This window comes from Ostrinia furnacalis, unplaced genomic scaffold, assembly GCF_004193835.3.
Source record: "Ostrinia furnacalis isolate ACB-3 unplaced genomic scaffold, ASM419383v2 OfSCF7387, whole genome shotgun sequence".
Taxonomy (NCBI): domain Eukaryota; kingdom Metazoa; phylum Arthropoda; class Insecta; order Lepidoptera; family Crambidae; genus Ostrinia; species Ostrinia furnacalis.
In genome coordinates, this window is record NW_021137626.1 from 15,811 (window position 1) to 35,242 (window position 19,432).

Here is a 19,432-nt window from a genome sequence, read left to right on the forward strand (position 1 = left end):
TGTCTGTGCTGCTAGAAATGTTTCCAACCATGGTTTCCAATAGACAATTATTTTATGGTTCTATTCAACACTATACCTAAATTCTTTAGAAATTTCCTTAAATGTAAACAAACACTTGTGCACACAATTACACCATAATCACTTACGTGTTCATAATATCATACACATTATTTCACAAGCCCATGAAACCAACTTTATTCTCACGATTATACAAGTTTGGAATCAATCTTTAAACAAATTATTTTAGAAAAATAAGTGGACGATGAAAATTTGTGAGACTTGTCAAATTGACTTGAAGTTTAAAATTATGTGTTATCTCCATGAAGCTAAAGATAAAAATGGAGGGCAGAGTTGGAACAAAAACTTGAGTCAAATACCTACTTATATCTATCTCGCTCTCTGCGGCCCTACCTCTCTTTTTAGTGTGAACTGTAGTATTGCTATCTTCTGATTTAAATCTCTTTGTAAATTCTTCGAAATAGCCAATTCACTAACCAAATCAGAAGTTAAACAAATAAATAATTAATATTTGAAACTAAGATTTCCTAGTTAAATAAAAAATCACAAAATTGTCGGCCATTTAGGCTTAATGTGTTGGCGAATCAGGGAATTACAATCCCAATTGCTGGGTAATCGGTACCATGTGGCAACATCGGCCCAATCCGGCCCATCATGGCGGTTGTTTACTATTTTGTTTATTAAGCAGTTAATTTCGTTTGAGATTGTTTACAGGAAATAATCATTGTTTTATCACAAGAATTGGTGCAAAATTGTGTAGTGCGTGGTTGCGGTAGTACGTGGTGTCCTGGAAGTGACATAAGATTCCACGCGTAAGTGTTTATTTCGTAATTTCCGACATTGGATCATTGTAAACATTTTTCATATTTTTTACAGTAATTTCTTCCTAAAACGTTTTACCAGTAATTACACTTATCATTTTTAATGATACCTATGTCAAGAAATAAAGATTTTACATTGGTTTCATTGAATTTGAGCAATTTTATATTTTTTGTTTATTTAGAAAGAGCGAGTCTGCCCACAGAGAGCGAGATAGTGATACTTAGTTTGTGCTTCAAGTAGGTATTCGGAGTGTGGCCTCCATTTTTATCTGTAGCTTCATGGTTAATCTCCATGTTGTCTCTGACACATCAGTGTTGTAACCTGTAAGTCATAGACAATAATCGGTAAATTTAATCGATTTTATTTCAATTATTCAATAATTTTTATTACTGATAGCATTTAAATAGGGTCTTAATCAACAATGTATTTTTTCTTCATTGAATGTACTACTAATTGTTTAATGCACACATAAATTCTTTCTATAGGTACGTAAGTACTACAATAATTTCACTCCGCGATTAACGAGAGGTTTTGTCGCCTCACTAGGGCACAGATTAAAAATGTTTTAATGTCAGTTGGCCATATTTGTTTACTTATAGGGAAATTTCTAAAGAATCCGACTTTACATGCAGAAATAACTTATTTTCTTTGAAATTACGTCTATTCGCCCTGCGTTCATAAATGTTAATGTATAATCAATAGAACATGCTCTGTGCCGTAGAAAGGAACGTAGCTGACAATGACACAAAGGTCCACAGATTAGAGAGTATGCAAAGGTCCGAATCAGTCCTCAACCATTATTTTCTTAAACAGAAAACCTCTTTTTCTTTGTTTGTCTCTTCTTCAATACTAATAGTTAAACGTTTGTTACCATTTACGAACTAATTTTTAGTAGAATTGCAAAATGAGAGCAAGAAACATTTTTTATTTTGCAGTTAAATAAGAAAATCTTAATTATACATTTTTTCGGAACGCATTGAGCTGCCGTCCGGACGGAATGTCTACACGCGTATCTTTCCTTTCAATAATCTAAAAAATACGTGTTTTCTTTAAAGTTAACTTAGATTAGTCGCTATAACAAGTTCCGGTTTTTTGTTTTACTTCGCCCCTGAAACTAAAACAGTCCAGGTATGTTAAATAAAAACAAATGTATTCCGAATAGGTTATCTAGAACTCCTCAAGAACCCCTTGGATTTACTGATTGTGACTATTTAATTCAGTCTTTCGAGCAAATTTAATTACAACACAGTCAACACATTTTCACCTATTAATGTGAGGTAATACTTTGTTTGTAAAGGCTTATTTAATATTAAGAATCTGAAGTAAATAAGGAACATACGGTTTTTATGTGGAACCCGGCCTATTTCTATTATAAAAATAGTTTTACTTCTATTAGGATTTAGGACGCTATTTGGATCAAATATGTAATTGCTTAATAATGAATAATAAATAAATAAATATTGAAAAAAATACTTCTAAGTCGCGTGCGCTAAATAACCATTTATGATACTTAAACAATGTTCAGAATTCTAAATGTTGAAAATAATAATGTTGAATGTTTCAGAATGCCACCAAAAAAGGTTGAAGAGCCTGAAAAGAAGCCACTCATTGGGCGTGTGGGGACCAATCTCAAAGTGGGCATTGTGGGGGTGCCCAATGTGGGCAAGTCAACATTCTTCAATGTGCTGACCAAGAGCCAGGCAGCAGCTGAGAACTTCCCTTTCTGCACCATCGATCCTAATGAAAATAAGTATTTTTTATTGTTTTTCTTTGTAATTTTTATTCTTTGAACTTTTTATTAATTTTAGGCTTAAAGTACTTTTGTTTGCACTCTCATTCAAGAGGTGTGGAGCCATCCATTCAATATCTCTTATGGATAAAGAGATTGAAAATTAGAGTATGTGTACAGGATTTTTTTTGAAAGAAATCCCAATTGAAAATATTTTTAACACATAAACACTTGGCTTCTTAGTTACTTTGAGTTATTATTGTTTATTTGTAGTTGAGTCTTTAATCATCATAATTCACTCAACCTTTTTTTAATCTAAGCCACCTTGAAACTTCAGTGCCTGATCTTTGGTAAACAAAAAAATAATCCACTTGACAGTATTTTGTAATCAAAGACTGACATATTTATTCTGTCAAGTTAGTTAGAAATAATGATAGAATTTGAACATTTTCTTGCTAATTTGCAAGTGACTGACAAACATGGCTTACAGAATATTGGTGTTAATAAGAGTGCCATCTATAATGGACCTCTGTGTAATATTGTGCAGAAAAACACTGATGACACCAGTTTTACGACTCCCCCTATGGCTTCAGCAGTCATTGGCTTGGACAATACAGCAGCAACACTATCAGGCGTTCCAAAAAAGTCTAAAGTTTGGACAGATTTTGATGCCCAGCAACAGTTCTTGGATACAAAGCCGACTTGCTATATAATTCTAAGCAAACCTGGTGCAGGTGCTTACTCACTTGGTGAAGCAATGTCTAAGAAACTTAACTGCATTCACCTATGTCCGAAAAATATCATAGTGGATGAAATGGACCAAGAAAGTCCAACAGGAACATGCATAAAATTCAATTTAAGACAGCAAAATGTACTGAAATATGATGTCATACTATCTATATTAAAAAAGAAACTAGAATCAGCTGCAGTGAAACATAGAGGCTATGTAATATCTGGTTTCCCTTTGATAAGCTCAAGTAGAAAACCTCAATATCTGACCAATGTTTTATATTCAGAAGATGGATTGCAAGCTATAGATGAAGTTATCTATGAGTTTTTGGTTAATCTTAAGAAAAAGAAACCCAAGAAACCTAAACCTGAAGCTGGTTCACCTCATACCTCATTGACTAGTGAAGCAGATGTGAACGTTGAAGAAGAAGCCGAAGAAGAACATGAACCTGAGGAAGTTGGGGAAGAAGCTGAAGAAATACCTGTAGCACTTCCAAAATTTATATTAGATTCATGTTCTGACATTATATTCTGCAAAAAACCTTGTCTTCTGACAAAGAAATCCGTGTTTTTGCAACAGTTTAACGAATTACTGAACCTCACCATGAAGCCTGACATCGTAGTATATCTAACATGTCCTGATCAAGACTTAGTAACCAAAAAGAGTCATAAATATTTTAATTACAAAAGTAATCTCTTTACTTTTGATCAGTTTTGTGCCATTACTGAATCAGAACTGAGATGGCCAGCAAGATATTCTATGAGTGACTATAATAGTCCCTATGATACTCATGTTTTCAATCCCAAATATAGCTGTAGACAACCTATCAACTATACCAAAAATTCAGTTGAACAGTTGTGTAATTATAAAAATGAAGTCCTAACATTTCTTGAAGAAAAACTCAATGATTATGATCCAAAATGTATCATAAAATTAGATGCTAGAGTAACAGTCCATGAAATGATGCACCATATAAATGAAAGATTGTTATTTCTAGCAATACAGCCTGTGCTCATTCCAGAACCTTTGTATCTTGAAGAGCCTCCAGAAGAAATGGAAGATTTTTGGAAGATGGTTGAAGAACTTAATGTTATTCGAAATGGACCAGTGAATTTCAACCGTTATCCATCATTGTGGCTCAACCGATGTCCCGTAGAGTTAAAGAAAAGGCGATCACAGCGAGGCAATCCAAAATTAGCTGTAACATTTTTTAAACACGTATATCTAATAGCTTCGCTGGATGGGATGATAGCATTCTGTCGTAACCCAAGGCCCTACTTAAAATTAAAATATTTAGAGCCTACATGTAGAGTAATAGTTATGGGGACCAAAACTTCTGGGAAAACTATGATCTCTCACTGTTTATCATGGATTTTTGACACGCCAATAATAAATTATGACCTTTTTGTAGAAGAGGAGAAAGAAAAGAAATATACTACATTTGCAAAAACCATTTTATCGGAAATAATAGCAACCCTTGAAGATGCAAGATTCGCGAAATGGCAATACAAAGAAACAGAAAGAAGGAATAACTTAAATGAGTGGGGTGATAGGGTGGTAGATAATTTAAATGAGTACATTGCCGTTTTTATAGAAGTATTAAAATTTACAAAGTCAGTAGAAAAAATCACAGAAGAAGAGGGGGGAGAAGGAGAAGAAAGAGAGGAAATTGATCCAAAGTTGCTAACAAAGTATGAAGATTTAAAAAAACGGTTATCTTTCCTACCATATATTGAAGATCTAGATCAATGTATAAATTCGATTCGGGATAGAACTTTTGTCAACTTTGCCCCTGTGGAATTGATCAATGTTACAGAAAAACCAGCTATTCCAATTTTAGGCGATCCGGATGTTACTGAAGCTGTTGCAAGTTACATTACAGCAAATGACTTGCAAAAGGACATTGAACCAACTAATGAAGAGTTAATGAATGAAATGATAAGAATTTTGTCAGACATTGATGATGAATCGTTAAAAAATTTCGGATCATATGGTCGGTTTATTATAGACAATTTCCCCTCTGATCCAGAGTTTTGGGGATATCTCAGTGAAGCAAAATTATTGCCTGATCATACTGTGAGTCTAATAGAAAACAGAGAAATAGAACCGGAACTTGTTCAGTACTATGCAGAGATCGCAAAATGTCCAAAAAACTACCAAGAACGACTTGCTTTGGCCAATGATCCTCTAATAAAGACAAAACTTCTTACCAAAGTTTTCCCCAATGCTAACGTAGTAGACGTGCAAAACTTAGTCAACGATTCTGTTGGTTCAATATTAGATACAATTTTCGTCGAAAGTAAAGCTCCAGTCGAAGTTGAAAACAAGGAAACCCCTGATGCAGACGTGATTGGTAATTTCACTGCGTCTATAGAAAAGTTTCGTGAAGATTGGGATAGTGTGAAACTAAAATTGGATGAGAATAATAAAACTTTTATAGAAATTGAACTTGAGAATAAGACCGATGTAGAAGTCATAGACGAAGTTCTATTAAACTTACGTAAAAACTATTACTTAACGCCTGAAGTTAATGAAGATGAAGAATCAGAATCGCAAGAAGATGAAGACGAAATTCCTAAAGATATCCTCACGTATAACAACCCCCGATTTTTATGTGAAACAGGCATATACTGTCCTATTGCCTTTTATGATTTTGGAGTACTTTGGGAAGGGAAACCTGAATTCAGTGTAAAACACAACAATAAATTACACTTTTTCTCCAAAGAAGAATGTTCAGGATTATTCCAAAATGATATTACTAGATATCAAAAATACAACAAACCATTTAAATCACTTCCTCCTTTAAGAATCTGTGTAATTGGTTGTTTAGGTTGTGGAAAATCAACAATATCTAAAATAATAGCAAAAGAACTGGGCCTAATCCACATAGACTTCTCTGAGGTAATTAACACACTATTAATGCCACGCCATTTCAAAAAGGTAGGCCGTCAATATGAAAATAGTTTTACTGATGTGTCAATAGACGAGGAGGGTGTAATGGAATTTCAAATGGACGAAGAAAATGAAAACCTTGCATCAGATTTATTGGGAAATGAAACAGAAATAAGACGAATGATTTATAATTATTTAGAAAGGGGCGCACCAATTATGTCGGTTTTGATGCAAAAGTTGATTAAAAAGATTTGGTTTGAGAAGCCTTTCGTAAACACAGGATTTATACTAGATGGGTACCCTCGCATACCTTCTGACGTTGAAGATATGGTTGCATGTTTCTGCATTCCTGATTTAGTCATAGAAATTGAAGGCAGTTCCGAAAGTATGCTCCAACGGCTATCACCTAAAATGTATAAAACATGGAAAACTCAACTCAATGAAGCTAAAAGGTTAGCAAAACTAAAGCTTGATAAGGAAACTCAAGAATGGACGAATTCTATTACGAAGAATGTTGTTGCTAAACTAATTTTTGAAGACGTTTTAGATAATATATTTTCTTCTATAGACGAACAACCTGCCAAAATTGGATCTGCAGGTAGTGTAATAATGGACGCCCATCCAATGGGATCATCAAACGTAGATGTGAATTTGTTTACCTTCTATAACGATATGATTCAAGAATATCCTGCTCCTGTTGATCTAAGTGAATGGGAAAAACCCGATGAAGCCCGGGAAAGAATTGACTCTAGATTAGAAGGCATTTATGAGGCAGATGACGAAGGAATACAATCTCTCAAAGACATTTTAATTGAACAGAGAATAACAATCGTGTCTATTAATGGCACAAAAAGTTTAAACAAGGTGTTACGAACTACATTATTTAAATTAACAAAGTTAAGGAATCGTTCCCATTCCTTTCTTGAACAAACATTTGTAATTAATACCGATATCGCAGAAATGTTGCTGTTAGAAGGATTTTTCTTCTTTAGCAAATTTTTCCGCATGTGTCCTGTGTACATCTCTCAAAATCCAAAAACCATTTTAAACCCCTTTAAAATTATGAAACGGAAAGGAAAAATCTTCCCCGTTATTCATAGGGCCTATGTATATTTTATATTTGGTGAGGAAAATTTAAAGGAATTTAGAACTAATCCTCTAAAATACTTGAGCTTAAACTACATTGACTCTTTTATAGAATACCCCATAATGATTTCTGTTATCGGACCGCCTAAGTCAGGTAAAAGCATATTGGCGGCTAAATTTGCAAAAAAATACGACTTACTATGTATATCGAAAGGAATGGCTGTGCGCTACATATTAGAGCACATGTATTGGACCGAACTAGCATCAAGAATGAAAAAAGCTCTTTACGAAGGAGATTCCATAAACTCGGAACATGTGATGAACGCCATCCAAAGTGTCGCGATTGATCATCGCACCATGACTTATGGTTTTGTTTTTGATGGATTTCCTGAAACATCTTCAGAAGCTATGGAACTTACAAATGCAGGGTTATATCCCACAGTTATATTTGATATAACTAATGACAAGGATCCTCTAATAAAACATTCCCAAGATGAAGTTTACTACGACATAATAAAGAAAAAACCGCCTTATTCAGAACCTTTTATTGAAAACCGATTTAAATATTGGGTTAACAAATGTTATCAAATAAGAGATTGGGTAAACCAAGATCCCCAAAACTTATATGTTATTAATGGAAAGGAATCACGATGGCAATGTTTACAATATGCAACAAATTATATAAATGAAACAATGCCAAAAATACATTATTACTTGAACAATGTGTCGGATAACATTGTATTGCCAAGTTGTATGTGTATTTCTGACGATACATTTCGCAAACGAATGTCCGCTTATCAAAATATGTGTCCACTCTGTCTCCAGATTAATGTCCTACGTCACAGTGACTATCCTGTAGACAAGAAAGGTGTAGTCCAGTATAAAAACAAATTTTATTGGATATGTCCTGATCACATAAAGTCTGTACTGAAGTATCCCAGTCGCTATTTGTCTATTAGTGATATAGAAATACCGGAAATTCCGGCGGTTGTTAAAACGATAAATGTTTCACTGGTATATGAAAATGGTGTATGTATTGTGACGTACGCCCAAAATTTACCGTCTCAAAAGATTGTCAGAGGAAATCATAAGTACGCTGCAAATTTTCAAGGAAAAACTTACCTCTTCTGCAGTCCGAAATGCCTCGAAATGTTTTTAGCTAAACCGCACATGTACTATGATATCCAAGTTTTCAAGGAAGCGAAAATATTTCCGCAGATATCCTTACAAAAGTTACCGAATATAGGCTATCTGGAGCAGACAATAGGTAAACTTATCACCGAAGCGTGCTGTTGTGCTAATGTACTTAGACCCAAATATCCAGGTCTCAGCATTCAGGCGTCTGGGTCACTTTACATAGCTTTGTATTTGAAGAGTCACAACCCAGTAAGTGATAAGTCAGTGCTGTCGCTGTATGACAGAGCTTTGAAGATTTATGATGCTAGATGTAAATTGATAATTGATTTAGGTTTACGTTTGAGATCGATGGATAACCCGTTTGTGAAATATCCGAAATGCTGTAGTAATACGACTCGAGTGAGATATTTGGATTCTGGAACCGTGCGAAAACCATCAAGTATTATTGATGGGTCTGCGAGCGTTTATACAGTCGTTTCGGAATATCAAAAATAGTAGTTATTGTTGTAATTTTCTTTATTTTACATGTTATTGATTGATTAAACACAAAATATATACCTGCTGTGTTTGAATATCACTTATAAAAGAAGTTCAGGAATAATATTACGAGTAAAACGATTACGGTGTAAATAATTAGTATTATACAAGAATATTACCAAATCGATTAATATTTATCTCATAATCTTCTTTTATATTAATGTACATAAAAATAGTAACTAACCTGAGTTTTCTCGAGCAGTATTTTCACCGCAAAACACTTCACAAACTTTCCACAAAACACTTCACAAATTTTCCACACAACACTTCACAAACTTTCCACAACACGTCTGTTCGCGGCAGAGGTTGGATAGCGACTGACTGTTCGGTACTCGAATTACGATAAAGTAAACAACTGAATGAGTATTAGAACTTGAATGAATGAGTGAATCGACGAAGCGAGTTGCCGGATCTGCGTCAGTCGATATCCAATACTTAAAAAAAAAAAATTTTTTTAATTAAATTTTATAAATTATCCTAGCGCTTAAGAAAATTATTTGATAAATAATGTAACATCTAAGGTAACTTGGTCTTTGCACTATTTATCTAATCAGGAAGTTTTCCAGAGGTCTAACTAGATTTTTTTGTTTCCTTTCAGCACGTAGGGTACCTGTGCCTGACGAGAGATTCGATTATCTCTGCGAGTTCCACAAACCTGCTAGGTAAGTGTTTTTAAATAAATAATAATATTACCAGCTCCTTCAGGCGTTTTACTGGTTTTCCCAGGCCTTTTCATGCGCCGCGGCGGGTTTAATCCGCTAGGGATACTTCACCCATTGTTCACAATGAAAAGAATAAAAATACGCGCGAGGTGCGCTAGAAGGCGACACAGTATCTTCTTGTAGTAGTCATCCCTATAGAATCGGCACAGTACCGATCACTGACGTATGTAAACGAAACCATGCTCGATGCTCGACTCTGAGACAAGCTAAATTACACCATATTGTTGACAGCATTGAGTAGACACTTTTTTAAATACCTTCGCGAAGATAACTTTCTGTACGTAGTACATATTATTCTTTGGTTTTACCAACAAATCTGTGTTCATTCTAGCAAAGTCCCAGCATTCTTGAACGTGGTGGATATTGCCGGGCTGGTGCGAGGGGCTGCCGAAGGACAAGGGTTGGGCAACGCGTTCTTATCCCACATCAAGGCTTGCGATGCTATTTTCAATTTATGTCGTAAGTAATGTCTTTTTTACATCTAGAAAGTAATGTATCGATAAGTTTGACGAGTCAGATAAAAATGGAAATTGAATGATAACGAATGACATTTTCTCGATTGTATTGTATACCTAACCCCTAAGGGCTATATTTCACAGGGACACCATGGCGGCACAACCAGTCGCCGGCTACCAACAAAATGTATAGAGCTCAATAGAGAGTTACTCACCTGTAGGCCTAAGATGCGCGCCGTGATAACTTTTATCGACGTCAATTTGTATGGGCAAAATCGATAAAATGGCGTGATAACCGCCTATCACGGCGCGCATCTTAGGCCTACTGGTGTCCGTTTGGTTGCGCATTTTGTTGGTAGCGGCGACTGGTTGCACCGCCATGGTGTCCCGGTGAAATATAGCGCTAAGAGCCAAAGCACACGATGCGTTGCGGCTGCGGTGTGACGCCATTGTGTCGCTGCGTCGTCTTATTTACTTAGAAATATCTGTAACGCTTCGCATGCTTTGGCTCTAAAGCCTTCAACAATCCGCCAAAGAAGCCTCAACCAAATGTATTCTGAACGAGAATGACACAGATTTGTAACATAAAATTCATATTATCCATAGGTGCATTCGACGACGAGGATGTAATCCACGTGGACGGAGACGTGAACCCAGTGAGGGATCTGGAGACCATCGGCGAGGAGTTACGGCTGAAGGATGAGGAGCAACTCATGCAGAACTTTGAGAAGCTCGACCGCGTCGTCAACCGCGGAGGCGATAAGAAACTCAAGCCTGAATATGTAAGATTTTCTTATAGAAGTTCTATCTGACATTCGTTCAGTTGCGAAAGTAGTTAAATGAGCCTAATAGCCAATTCCTAATTTTTAAGTGACCCCTATGGTAACACATGACAGGAATTTTGTTTTCATAGGGGTCACTTAACGTTTCACGTTTTCATAGGGATTGATGGTGAAGACGGGCATTAGGCCGCCTTGAATTATTTAAAAGGCGTGAGGAAGCGCTGCAGTGACGCCGCTGTGGCGAGCTTGCCGCACTACTATTAGTTTTCCGTTGTAGCGTTGCGACTGCACTATAATATATTTTATATTTTTTTAGGATGCACTTACGAAGATAAAGTCTATTTTGGTTGACGAGAAAAAACACATTAGATTCGCAGACTGGAGCGCCGCTGATGTAAGTAACCCTTTATTAAAATATTTGTTATAATAATGTGATATTAGTTTTTTTTTTTTTAGTTCTAATAAAAATATTATTATTACAGATAGAAGTCCTGAACAAATACTTGTTTTTGACATCCAAGCCCGCTCTGTATTTAGTGAACTTATCCGAAAAAGACTACATTCGGAAGAAGAATAAATGGTACGTGTCTTAACTATGTATTATAATATTTTTATTTCATTTGTGGATGGATACTTCATTGGTAATTTTCAGGTTACCCAAGCTCAAAGAATGGATCGATAAGAATGATCCTGGCGCTCCCCTAATTCCATTCTCTGGAGTTTTAGAAAGTAAACTAATGGAAATGGATCCGGAGGAAAAAAAAGCGTACTTAAAAGAACACAACATTACAAGGTAAGTTACTGTGAGACACGACATTAGATTGATGCGTGCGTTTATAGGTATTCGATTATAATTTTTAACTAATTATTACTTACTTTTTCAGCGCGTTAGATAAAATTATCGTCCAAGGATACAAAGCACTGCAGTTAGAATACTTCTTCACTGCTGGCCCCGATGAAGTGAAGGCCTGGACTATTCAGGTTTGTAAACTGGCTTAACATAAGCTTAAAATGTTTCAATGTTCATTATCATAAGCTCACTTCATCTAGCTAGCCAGCTTTCTTTTTGTGATCGTCGGGCCACCGAGCATATGGTGGACCTGATGACGGCATAGTCCCTATTGACATAAAAGTCAAAAAGAAGGTCGCGTTTTGGGTGCCATTCTCCTTTTATGCGTACCACTCACGCGTGCCCAAATCTACATCACAGTAAAAAGGCACCGACAGCATACAAAATATTATGTCAATGAACTGGTGTCCATTGCCCTATTTAAATTCGTAAGCTTACAAAATAGTCATAGTCACATAGTCATCATTCTGATATTTTTATATCACAAATAGAAATCCTTCGTCTAAATTAAACTTTTTGTTACAGAAAGGAACGAAAGCCCCGCAAGCCGCTGGCAGGATCCACACTGACTTCGAGAAGGGCTTCATCATGGCTGAAGTGATGCACTTCAAGGACTTCAGAGAGGAAGGCACTGAGGCCGCCTGCAAGGCCGCCGGCAAATATCGGCAACAAGGTAATTTACTTGATTCTCACTGACATTATGTACTAATTCAAACTTCTACTTTCTTACAAAGTAAGTAGTACCTATTGCAACTAAATGAGATGCCACATTGTTTAGTTTTACGCGTTCTTTTTTTTGAGAGAATTCGATTCGCACTATTTATACCACGATGATAATTTGCGAAGATGCGTGAGCTTAGTGCGATCATAGTACGTTTAGTCCTGTGTCATACTTGGCCCGTATGTCACAGACTACATAAAACCCGCGCATGCTACGTCACATTTGTCACCTCACGAAGCCATGCCATGTAGCTTTACTAATCTCCTATGAGTAGTAAAGTTTGGACGTATTTTTTTTTCCGTCGGGAAATGTGACTACTTCATAAAGTTGCATACCCACTGACCGATCGATGGAGACGGCCTCAGTGTTCTCCGGAGCCCTATGAAACGGAACCGCGAGTTTTTGTCCCTACCGGAACATTATGACACCGTATGCAAGTTTCAGTGGTAAAAGTCGCTTTGCCAAACATTGCTTTTTTTCATTTTATGCATCCATTTCGTTCATTCACAGGTCGCAACTACGTAGTAGAAGATGGCGACATAATCTTCTTCAAGTTCAACGCGGGCGCCGGTCTGAAAGACGCCAAGAAGAAATGACGCGACAAGGTACTCCTGCTACTGGTACATTTGCTGTACCTCAATCTCGTTCTCTACTCACTGTTACACGTCGCTTGAATGCCCCCACGCTCTGTTGCAAATGAACAAATAACAATCAGTTGAAATTACACTCTAAATTCGGTCCAAAATTACTTATACTCGCGACTGTATTCCAAAACGGTGCTCAATATTTACCTGTGATTGGGTTTTATGCTTGAGTTTGACTCGAGCTACGTTTCTAAATACTGAATTATCAAAATACGAATTGCTATCTAAGTGGAAATGACTATCTGAGTAAGGTATGAAACGTACTACTCTGCAGATGTACTCAAATACTAAGTCTTTATAAAATAATGATTTATATACCACACATAAAGCTTTAAATGCCGTTCCGCTGTCCAAATAATAAGGGACTATATTTTTATACGCATCAAGGCTGTGTAACAATTTTATTTGCAATGAAGTGTGAGGGATATTCGACTACATTATTTATAACTAAGACCTAAAGTTGGAATAAAGCTTTGTTGATGTTTATACAGAGCAGTTTATTTATTTGTAACTAGGCATAACTGTACAAAGCCCATTATTTACAATTAAATTCAATACCATAGGTATTTGGCATTTAAATTCTCTTTTTTATACGCACGATGACATAATACTTTAATATAATTAATAATGAGCAGTGTACAGGCATTATGTATATTTCACCTATAACACATAAGCTAAATTATGTAGGTACGTGTACAATTTTTATTACAAGTTGTAATTTTAAAATTATTGCTAAATAAGATTTTAATAAAATGCATTTGGAGGTAAATAATTCAACATTTTATTGATTTATTTTATTCCCGTTAAGTTTCTAACAAAACTCTCAACATTGTGAACACTACACAATCCACAAGAAACACAATAATACTGACTGATATTTTAGTTTCTTAGGATGAGTTGCACCATCTTACTTTAACTTTAACAAACGTCAAAAATCTGTCAAACTCTATACAAAAAACACCGGTTTTCGTTATAATTACGGTTAAAGTTAGGTGGTGCAATTCAGCCTTACCGATAGCTATCGATCGTAGGTAGGTTAAAAGAAATATTTTCACAAATCGTCAACATCAATTTTTTTACGCTCATAAAACTTCAACAATCTCCTCAATCCGTTCTATCTTTTTCTCTCGGCTCTTGTCCTCTAAATCCGCGTCTTCGTACGCTTCTGAGTACAGTTTCTCCAACACAATGCGTAGTTGCTTCATGAATCTCTTCAAGTTGATGTGGGAAAGGATTCCTTGTTCCGTCACTGGTGCTAGCTTCTCTTTGTCTTTTTCGGTGTTGTTGAACACTTTGTTCAATATGTATGACAGTGACTGGGTCACTGCTTCTTCCCATTCCTGTAAAATATTGATCTTATTACAGAAGGTTTACATATATCTAGTATGGAAATGTCATTTTAAACCAGTGATCGTCTCAGGTTTAACTTTTTCGTAATAAGGGAGTAAAGGTCTTAACTCAGTCAGTGCCTGAGGTATGGGAGCAGCACGAGAGGGTGATTTTGTGACGATCAATCGTGGGTCGAATCACGAAAAGACGTAACTAACAAATTGGCGATAGTGAGTTGAACACACCATATTATTTAAAAACGATTCATTTTATAACCTCACAAAAGATCGTAGCTGAATTCTTTGTTAGAAAGCCAGTATTGACAGTTAAAAAGGGCTGAAATGCACATTTTCTATACTTCAAATTCTTCAAAAAAATTGATAAAAATCAGTTAGGTACGTCTTTTCGTTATTCGACCTACGAAATGTCAGCGAGATTTCAGTATGCCCTGAGACGTCATAATATGTCAATGTCACCCCTCCCGTGCCGCTTCCATACTTCAGGCAACAGGCACTGACTGAGTTATAGTTCCAAAATACTGGACTGTCCTATCGATGACATTGACAGTGGGGCGCCACCGTCAATACCGGATCGCTGGTTCAGATTTTTGCCATGTTGGAAACCATATAGTTGAACGATGGTAGCGCCCCCCTGTCATTGAGTTTGGTGGGACAGTTCAGCGTGGGTCATCTATAAGCGCTAAACCTATGAATTACGTAATAAAACCTAAAACTATATGAGTTTTGTTATTTAATTATATTTACTTACTTGATAACTCTCGTAAAGAGATGTCAAACACAGCATTTCTTCTATAAGCTTGATTTTAAACTCTTCTATGCCCGTCTGTTTGAAAATATAAATTATTAAGTTGCCCATGGTGATTAATGTACAGCCAGCCCTGAAAAATAAGCAGATAGGTACTTTTATTTAAGTAAGGGCTGATTTTTCAATCGTCAGATATTTTTAACTGAAGAATAACATTGTCATTTTGACATGTTTCTCGTACTAAAACTGTCAATGTGCCAAACTTATTCTTCAGTTAAAAGATATCCGACGGTTGAAAAATCAGCCCTAAATGTAATTATGTAATGGTAATTTTGTATAAAGATCTAATGAAATTACCTGCAAACATTGTCTTTATTTACTAGAATTTCGTCTGCACATTTGATTAACCTTTCGTGAGTGTCTCTCATCAGAAATTCTAGAGGATCGCAATCACCCGGTGGCAGAGATCCGTATTGAACTAGCAATCTTTTCTGAACTACTGTGAATTGCTTTTGTAAGACGTTCAATTCCTCCTACAAAACAAAAAACAATTACTTTATTTCGTTTTATTGAAACACATTTCACAAGAAGGCTCAATACCTACTTCCAAACCTTTCAATTTCATTCTATCTTTAGCGTGTGTTTCAACACTTTTCAAGAATTTAAATGTCATTTGTTTAAATAGTTCCTTGGTCATCTTTACATTGAATTTGAAGTCTTTTACGCCCATCCTCAAAAAATGGTCAGCCAGTTTGTAAATCAAGTGACCGAGTACAGCTGACATTTCTGGAAAATCTTCTGCTTCAATCGAGTAAAGTGCGTCGGTAGCTCTTAACACCACTGTCTTTTTTGTGGACCGGTACATGAAGTTGACGCTACTTGAAGAATTACCTAAGCTGTACAATTCTTCTTCAGAAAAATCTGTAAATAATTCAAATAAACTACATCTGACAAAATTCTTATACGAGTACAGAAAGAAGGTTGAGTAGCGCTATATCCAACTTACCAGTAAATATTTTGCTAAATTCTATACAGGGCTGGTTTGTAAGAATATTCAACCTGAAGGGATTCTCCAGTTCACTGTCATTGAGAATGCAGTACAAACTTATAGGTAACACTACACTTCGGGATAGCACTACTATTTTTCCAATATTGTCAGTGATTGTGAATAATATTTCTGCTTTCGTGTCACTTATTTCCGTGTAGTTTGTCAAAAACACTTGAGATTCTATAATTTCTGTTCCGTTTATATTTTCCAAACAAATTGTAGATTCAGAACAAGCAAATGGTGGAGTGCAAACATAAGTTATTTGAATGTTTTGGATTAGCTGTGGATCTTCACAGGTGAGCATGACAACTACAGGACACATTAGCAAATGTAGTGCCACGTCTTTATCGTCTGAGTACTGTTGGAATAGATTTTGGGCAGGTTTTCCGACGTCAGCTTTTATTGTTAGTGCTTGAAGAATTCCCAGCGAGCTGTTTACGGTATCTGAAAGTTAATTTTGGTAATAAATCGTTCTGCTTATATGTATATTTTCAGATAATATTATGTAGCCGGACGACTTTACCTCCTTTACTCTCTAAAATAGCTTGTAACTCCTCTTCGACCGTTTCTAGCTCAGCCTGCACTTGTTCCGGATCGAGAGTATCGTTCATCGCGGGGGCTGCGTTAGCGTTCAAGTCGGGCTCCGTCCCCAAGTAACCGACATTAATAACTCCTTTATCAGACAACGTCACCAAACCTCCAGGCAGCGACTTCAGAAAACACCTGCTTATCGATATCGCCGTGCCCAGTAAGTCACAGCACCATAGCAACATTGTGCCTTCGTAGATGTATAGTTTGGAATCCTCTGATGCGACCATAACTAATAACCGGGCCCCAGGCTCTAGGACAAATAACGATGCATTTATCAAAAAAGTTTTAAATCAATGATACAATAAATAGGCTTTTTGCAGCTTACCGTAATACCATCCAATGAGATAAGCAGAGAAACAAATCGGCATAAAGTCAAATTTTATCATGTATTTCATTAATCCATTGTCTTGAAAACAATAAAGATGGCGCTCTCCCAATGCGACTATAGTAGAAAAATTGCTGCTTGTCTGTAAAAATAGCTCTTTCCCGTTAGGTATTTATTATAATATGTCAGATGTAATATTAGAGATTAGCATTACATTACCAACCTGTATAACTTGGACGGATGAAATTTCTTCACCAGCATTGTAGACCCATTGAGGCATATTCTTTTTATTTTGTCGCAAACTGATCTCGCTGAACTCTCTTAGCTGCTGATAACTGCATTTTATAATAATAATTATTAGATATATTGTTCAATTTTAAATCTAGCAAGAAGAGAAAAATCTCACCTATAAATCTCTAATATCCATGTTGATTTACCAATAATGAACGAGTCACAGCTTGGAATGTAACACACAGGCCCTGGTATTATGACATCTTGGAATATGCACATAAATAGAAATGTATCTTGATCGAAGAAACTCAAACTTCCATCTAAGCCTTGAATGCAAAAGAGGTCTCTAGTTTTCACATTCCCAAACGGACCGCAAGTCAAGCTGTATGCTTTTCGGGTAAAATTATGTTTTATCATCGGTCTTAGAATGGTCTGTTCGCCTGCAAAACAAAAAAAAGTAAGTCAACATCAAATCCGGCTCGAAGGACCAAAAATTTTAAATAATCAAATAGAAAGCTCACCCGCATCCGTGTGACCATCTTTCTTATTAAAATGGTAAATAGTATAATTCAGTGGATGCAGTACTATGATATGTCTGTCATCGGAATCTCTAAAAATATAAAGGCACTGAGATATTTTATTTTGAAACTTAATGCCAGTAAAACAAGCATTCAGTCTTATAATCTTTAAACCTTACGCTATGAATTTTCCAGTGTCAATTTGTAAAATAACATCACTAAGTTGCGTTTCTAACAACGTATTAGAAACTCCCTCATCTAAACTCGGTTTAAATATCCTTAGGTAGTATTCTTCACCAACCACAATGCAATCGCTCTCTGTATGTGAATTAAACTTATCAACTTTCAGACAACAGGAGTTCTGTATTCCTACACATGGATTACTTTCTTGCAGTTTATTGTTTGACCACCAATGTTTTATTTTGAATATCGACATTTTTAAACAGCGTTTATTTACTTTAATCAACCCTATCTCCGTATTTTTACATCACACCCTAAAACTATTGAGATTTAAATACTAATTTATAAGAATGTCATTTGTTTGTACCTTTCAAGTAACCATGGATACCATATAAACTTCTGTCTACCTACAATTAGTGCGAAGCACTGTCCAGGCAGCAAAATAGAGCAACGATATACCTGCCTATACAGGGTGGTTGGTTTTTATTTTTTTCCATATGTGATAGTTATGGATAAATCACAAAATTAACTCTTTAAACTAAGCAAAATCGTAGAACATGCATGGGGGTGATTTAGATACACCTTGATGTAAGGAATCTAAATTTTAAGAGGAAGTAAGTAGCTAAGTAAGACAATAGTGACTGAGTTTCTTGCGCTGCTTCTTCTCAGCACTGGCCCATTATTGTCCAGAAGCAGTGGTAGGGTTAATAGATATTGGGACGTGTAAAAGTGCTTTCCAAAAGCCTATTTGCAAAAATAAAATGAGTTTTTTTAGCTTTGAACGTCAACTCCCTGGCCACCATGTATACGCAGTGTTTGGAATCGGTTAAAATTATAAGCCTAGATAGGTTATTAATTAACTTAGTAATAATGTAGGTAGGTGTTAGATTAACGTGCTTAAAAATATTGGCTCAGGCTTTTGAAGCAATCTACCTTGGACGGCTTAAAATTGGACAGCAGATAGTTTATTGAATAAATAACGTTACGATTATAAATATTGATTGAGACCTATCCTATCGTTGCTACGAAAAATATACTCTTCGATTTCTACGTTTACCACGATAAGTTTAAATGAAATAAAAAAATCGCTACAGTCAATAAATTAAAAAAGTGCTGCCATCTGTTGGTATTTTTATGTTAAGGCTGTTCAGACTACTCATTGCTAGATGGCAGTTGTAAATTTTTTTAAAGGCCTAATATTCACGATTGTGCAAGATGCTTGATGAAGTTGATGACTCAAAAATACGAAGAAAAGTAGGGAATGGCATCTTTTTTTACCAATTTTTAGCAGAAAACCGAAAATAAGCATCGCTGTGGTGA

At 35.9% G+C, this 19,432-nt stretch overlaps 2 protein-coding genes across 5 annotated transcripts; one reads left to right on the plus strand and one right to left on the minus strand.

Annotated features, from left to right (window-relative positions):
* Positions 1-1,658: 1,658 nt before the first annotated feature.
* LOC114364359 (obg-like ATPase 1) lies at positions 1,659-13,660 on the plus strand. Of its 2 annotated transcripts, XM_028320483.1 has the most exons (12): positions 1,746-1,968; positions 2,405-2,590; positions 3,080-8,544; positions 9,550-9,613; positions 10,005-10,132; positions 10,735-10,910; positions 11,227-11,304; positions 11,393-11,490; positions 11,563-11,703; positions 11,795-11,891; positions 12,286-12,433; positions 12,992-13,660. In XM_028320483.1, exons 2-12 carry the CDS (start codon positions 2,406-2,408, stop codon positions 13,075-13,077), a joined length of 6,666 nt encoding a protein of 2,221 aa, XP_028176284.1. In that variant the 5' UTR covers positions 1,746-1,968; position 2,405; the 3' UTR covers positions 13,078-13,660. The 2 variants fall into 2 exon arrangements, with proteins under 2 accessions (XP_028176283.1, XP_028176284.1); XM_028320482.1 differs by lacking the exon at positions 3,080-8,544 and having other exon boundaries at positions 1,659-1,968; positions 2,405-2,586; positions 9,553-9,613; positions 12,992-13,469.
* Positions 13,661-13,709: 49 nt separating this feature from the next.
* Positions 13,710-19,418, minus strand: BBS9 (Bardet-Biedl syndrome 9). Of its 3 annotated transcripts, XM_028320479.1 has the most exons (12): positions 19,046-19,418; positions 18,112-18,575; positions 17,936-18,024; positions 17,590-17,854; positions 17,407-17,518; positions 17,184-17,325; positions 16,791-17,108; positions 16,226-16,711; positions 15,824-16,140; positions 15,577-15,752; positions 15,223-15,352; positions 14,208-14,465 (listed from the first exon to the last, which is right to left on the minus strand). In XM_028320479.1, the coding sequence occupies exons 2-12, from the start codon at positions 18,366-18,368 to the stop codon at positions 14,208-14,210; spliced, it is 2,550 nt and encodes an 849-aa protein (XP_028176280.1). In that variant the 5' UTR covers positions 18,369-18,575; positions 19,046-19,418. The 3 variants fall into 3 exon arrangements, with proteins under 3 accessions (XP_028176281.1, XP_028176280.1, XP_028176282.1); XM_028320480.1 differs by lacking the exon at positions 19,046-19,418 and having other exon boundaries at positions 13,710-14,465; positions 18,112-18,368; XM_028320481.1 differs by lacking the exon at positions 18,112-18,575.
* Positions 19,419-19,432: the final 14 nt, after the last annotated feature.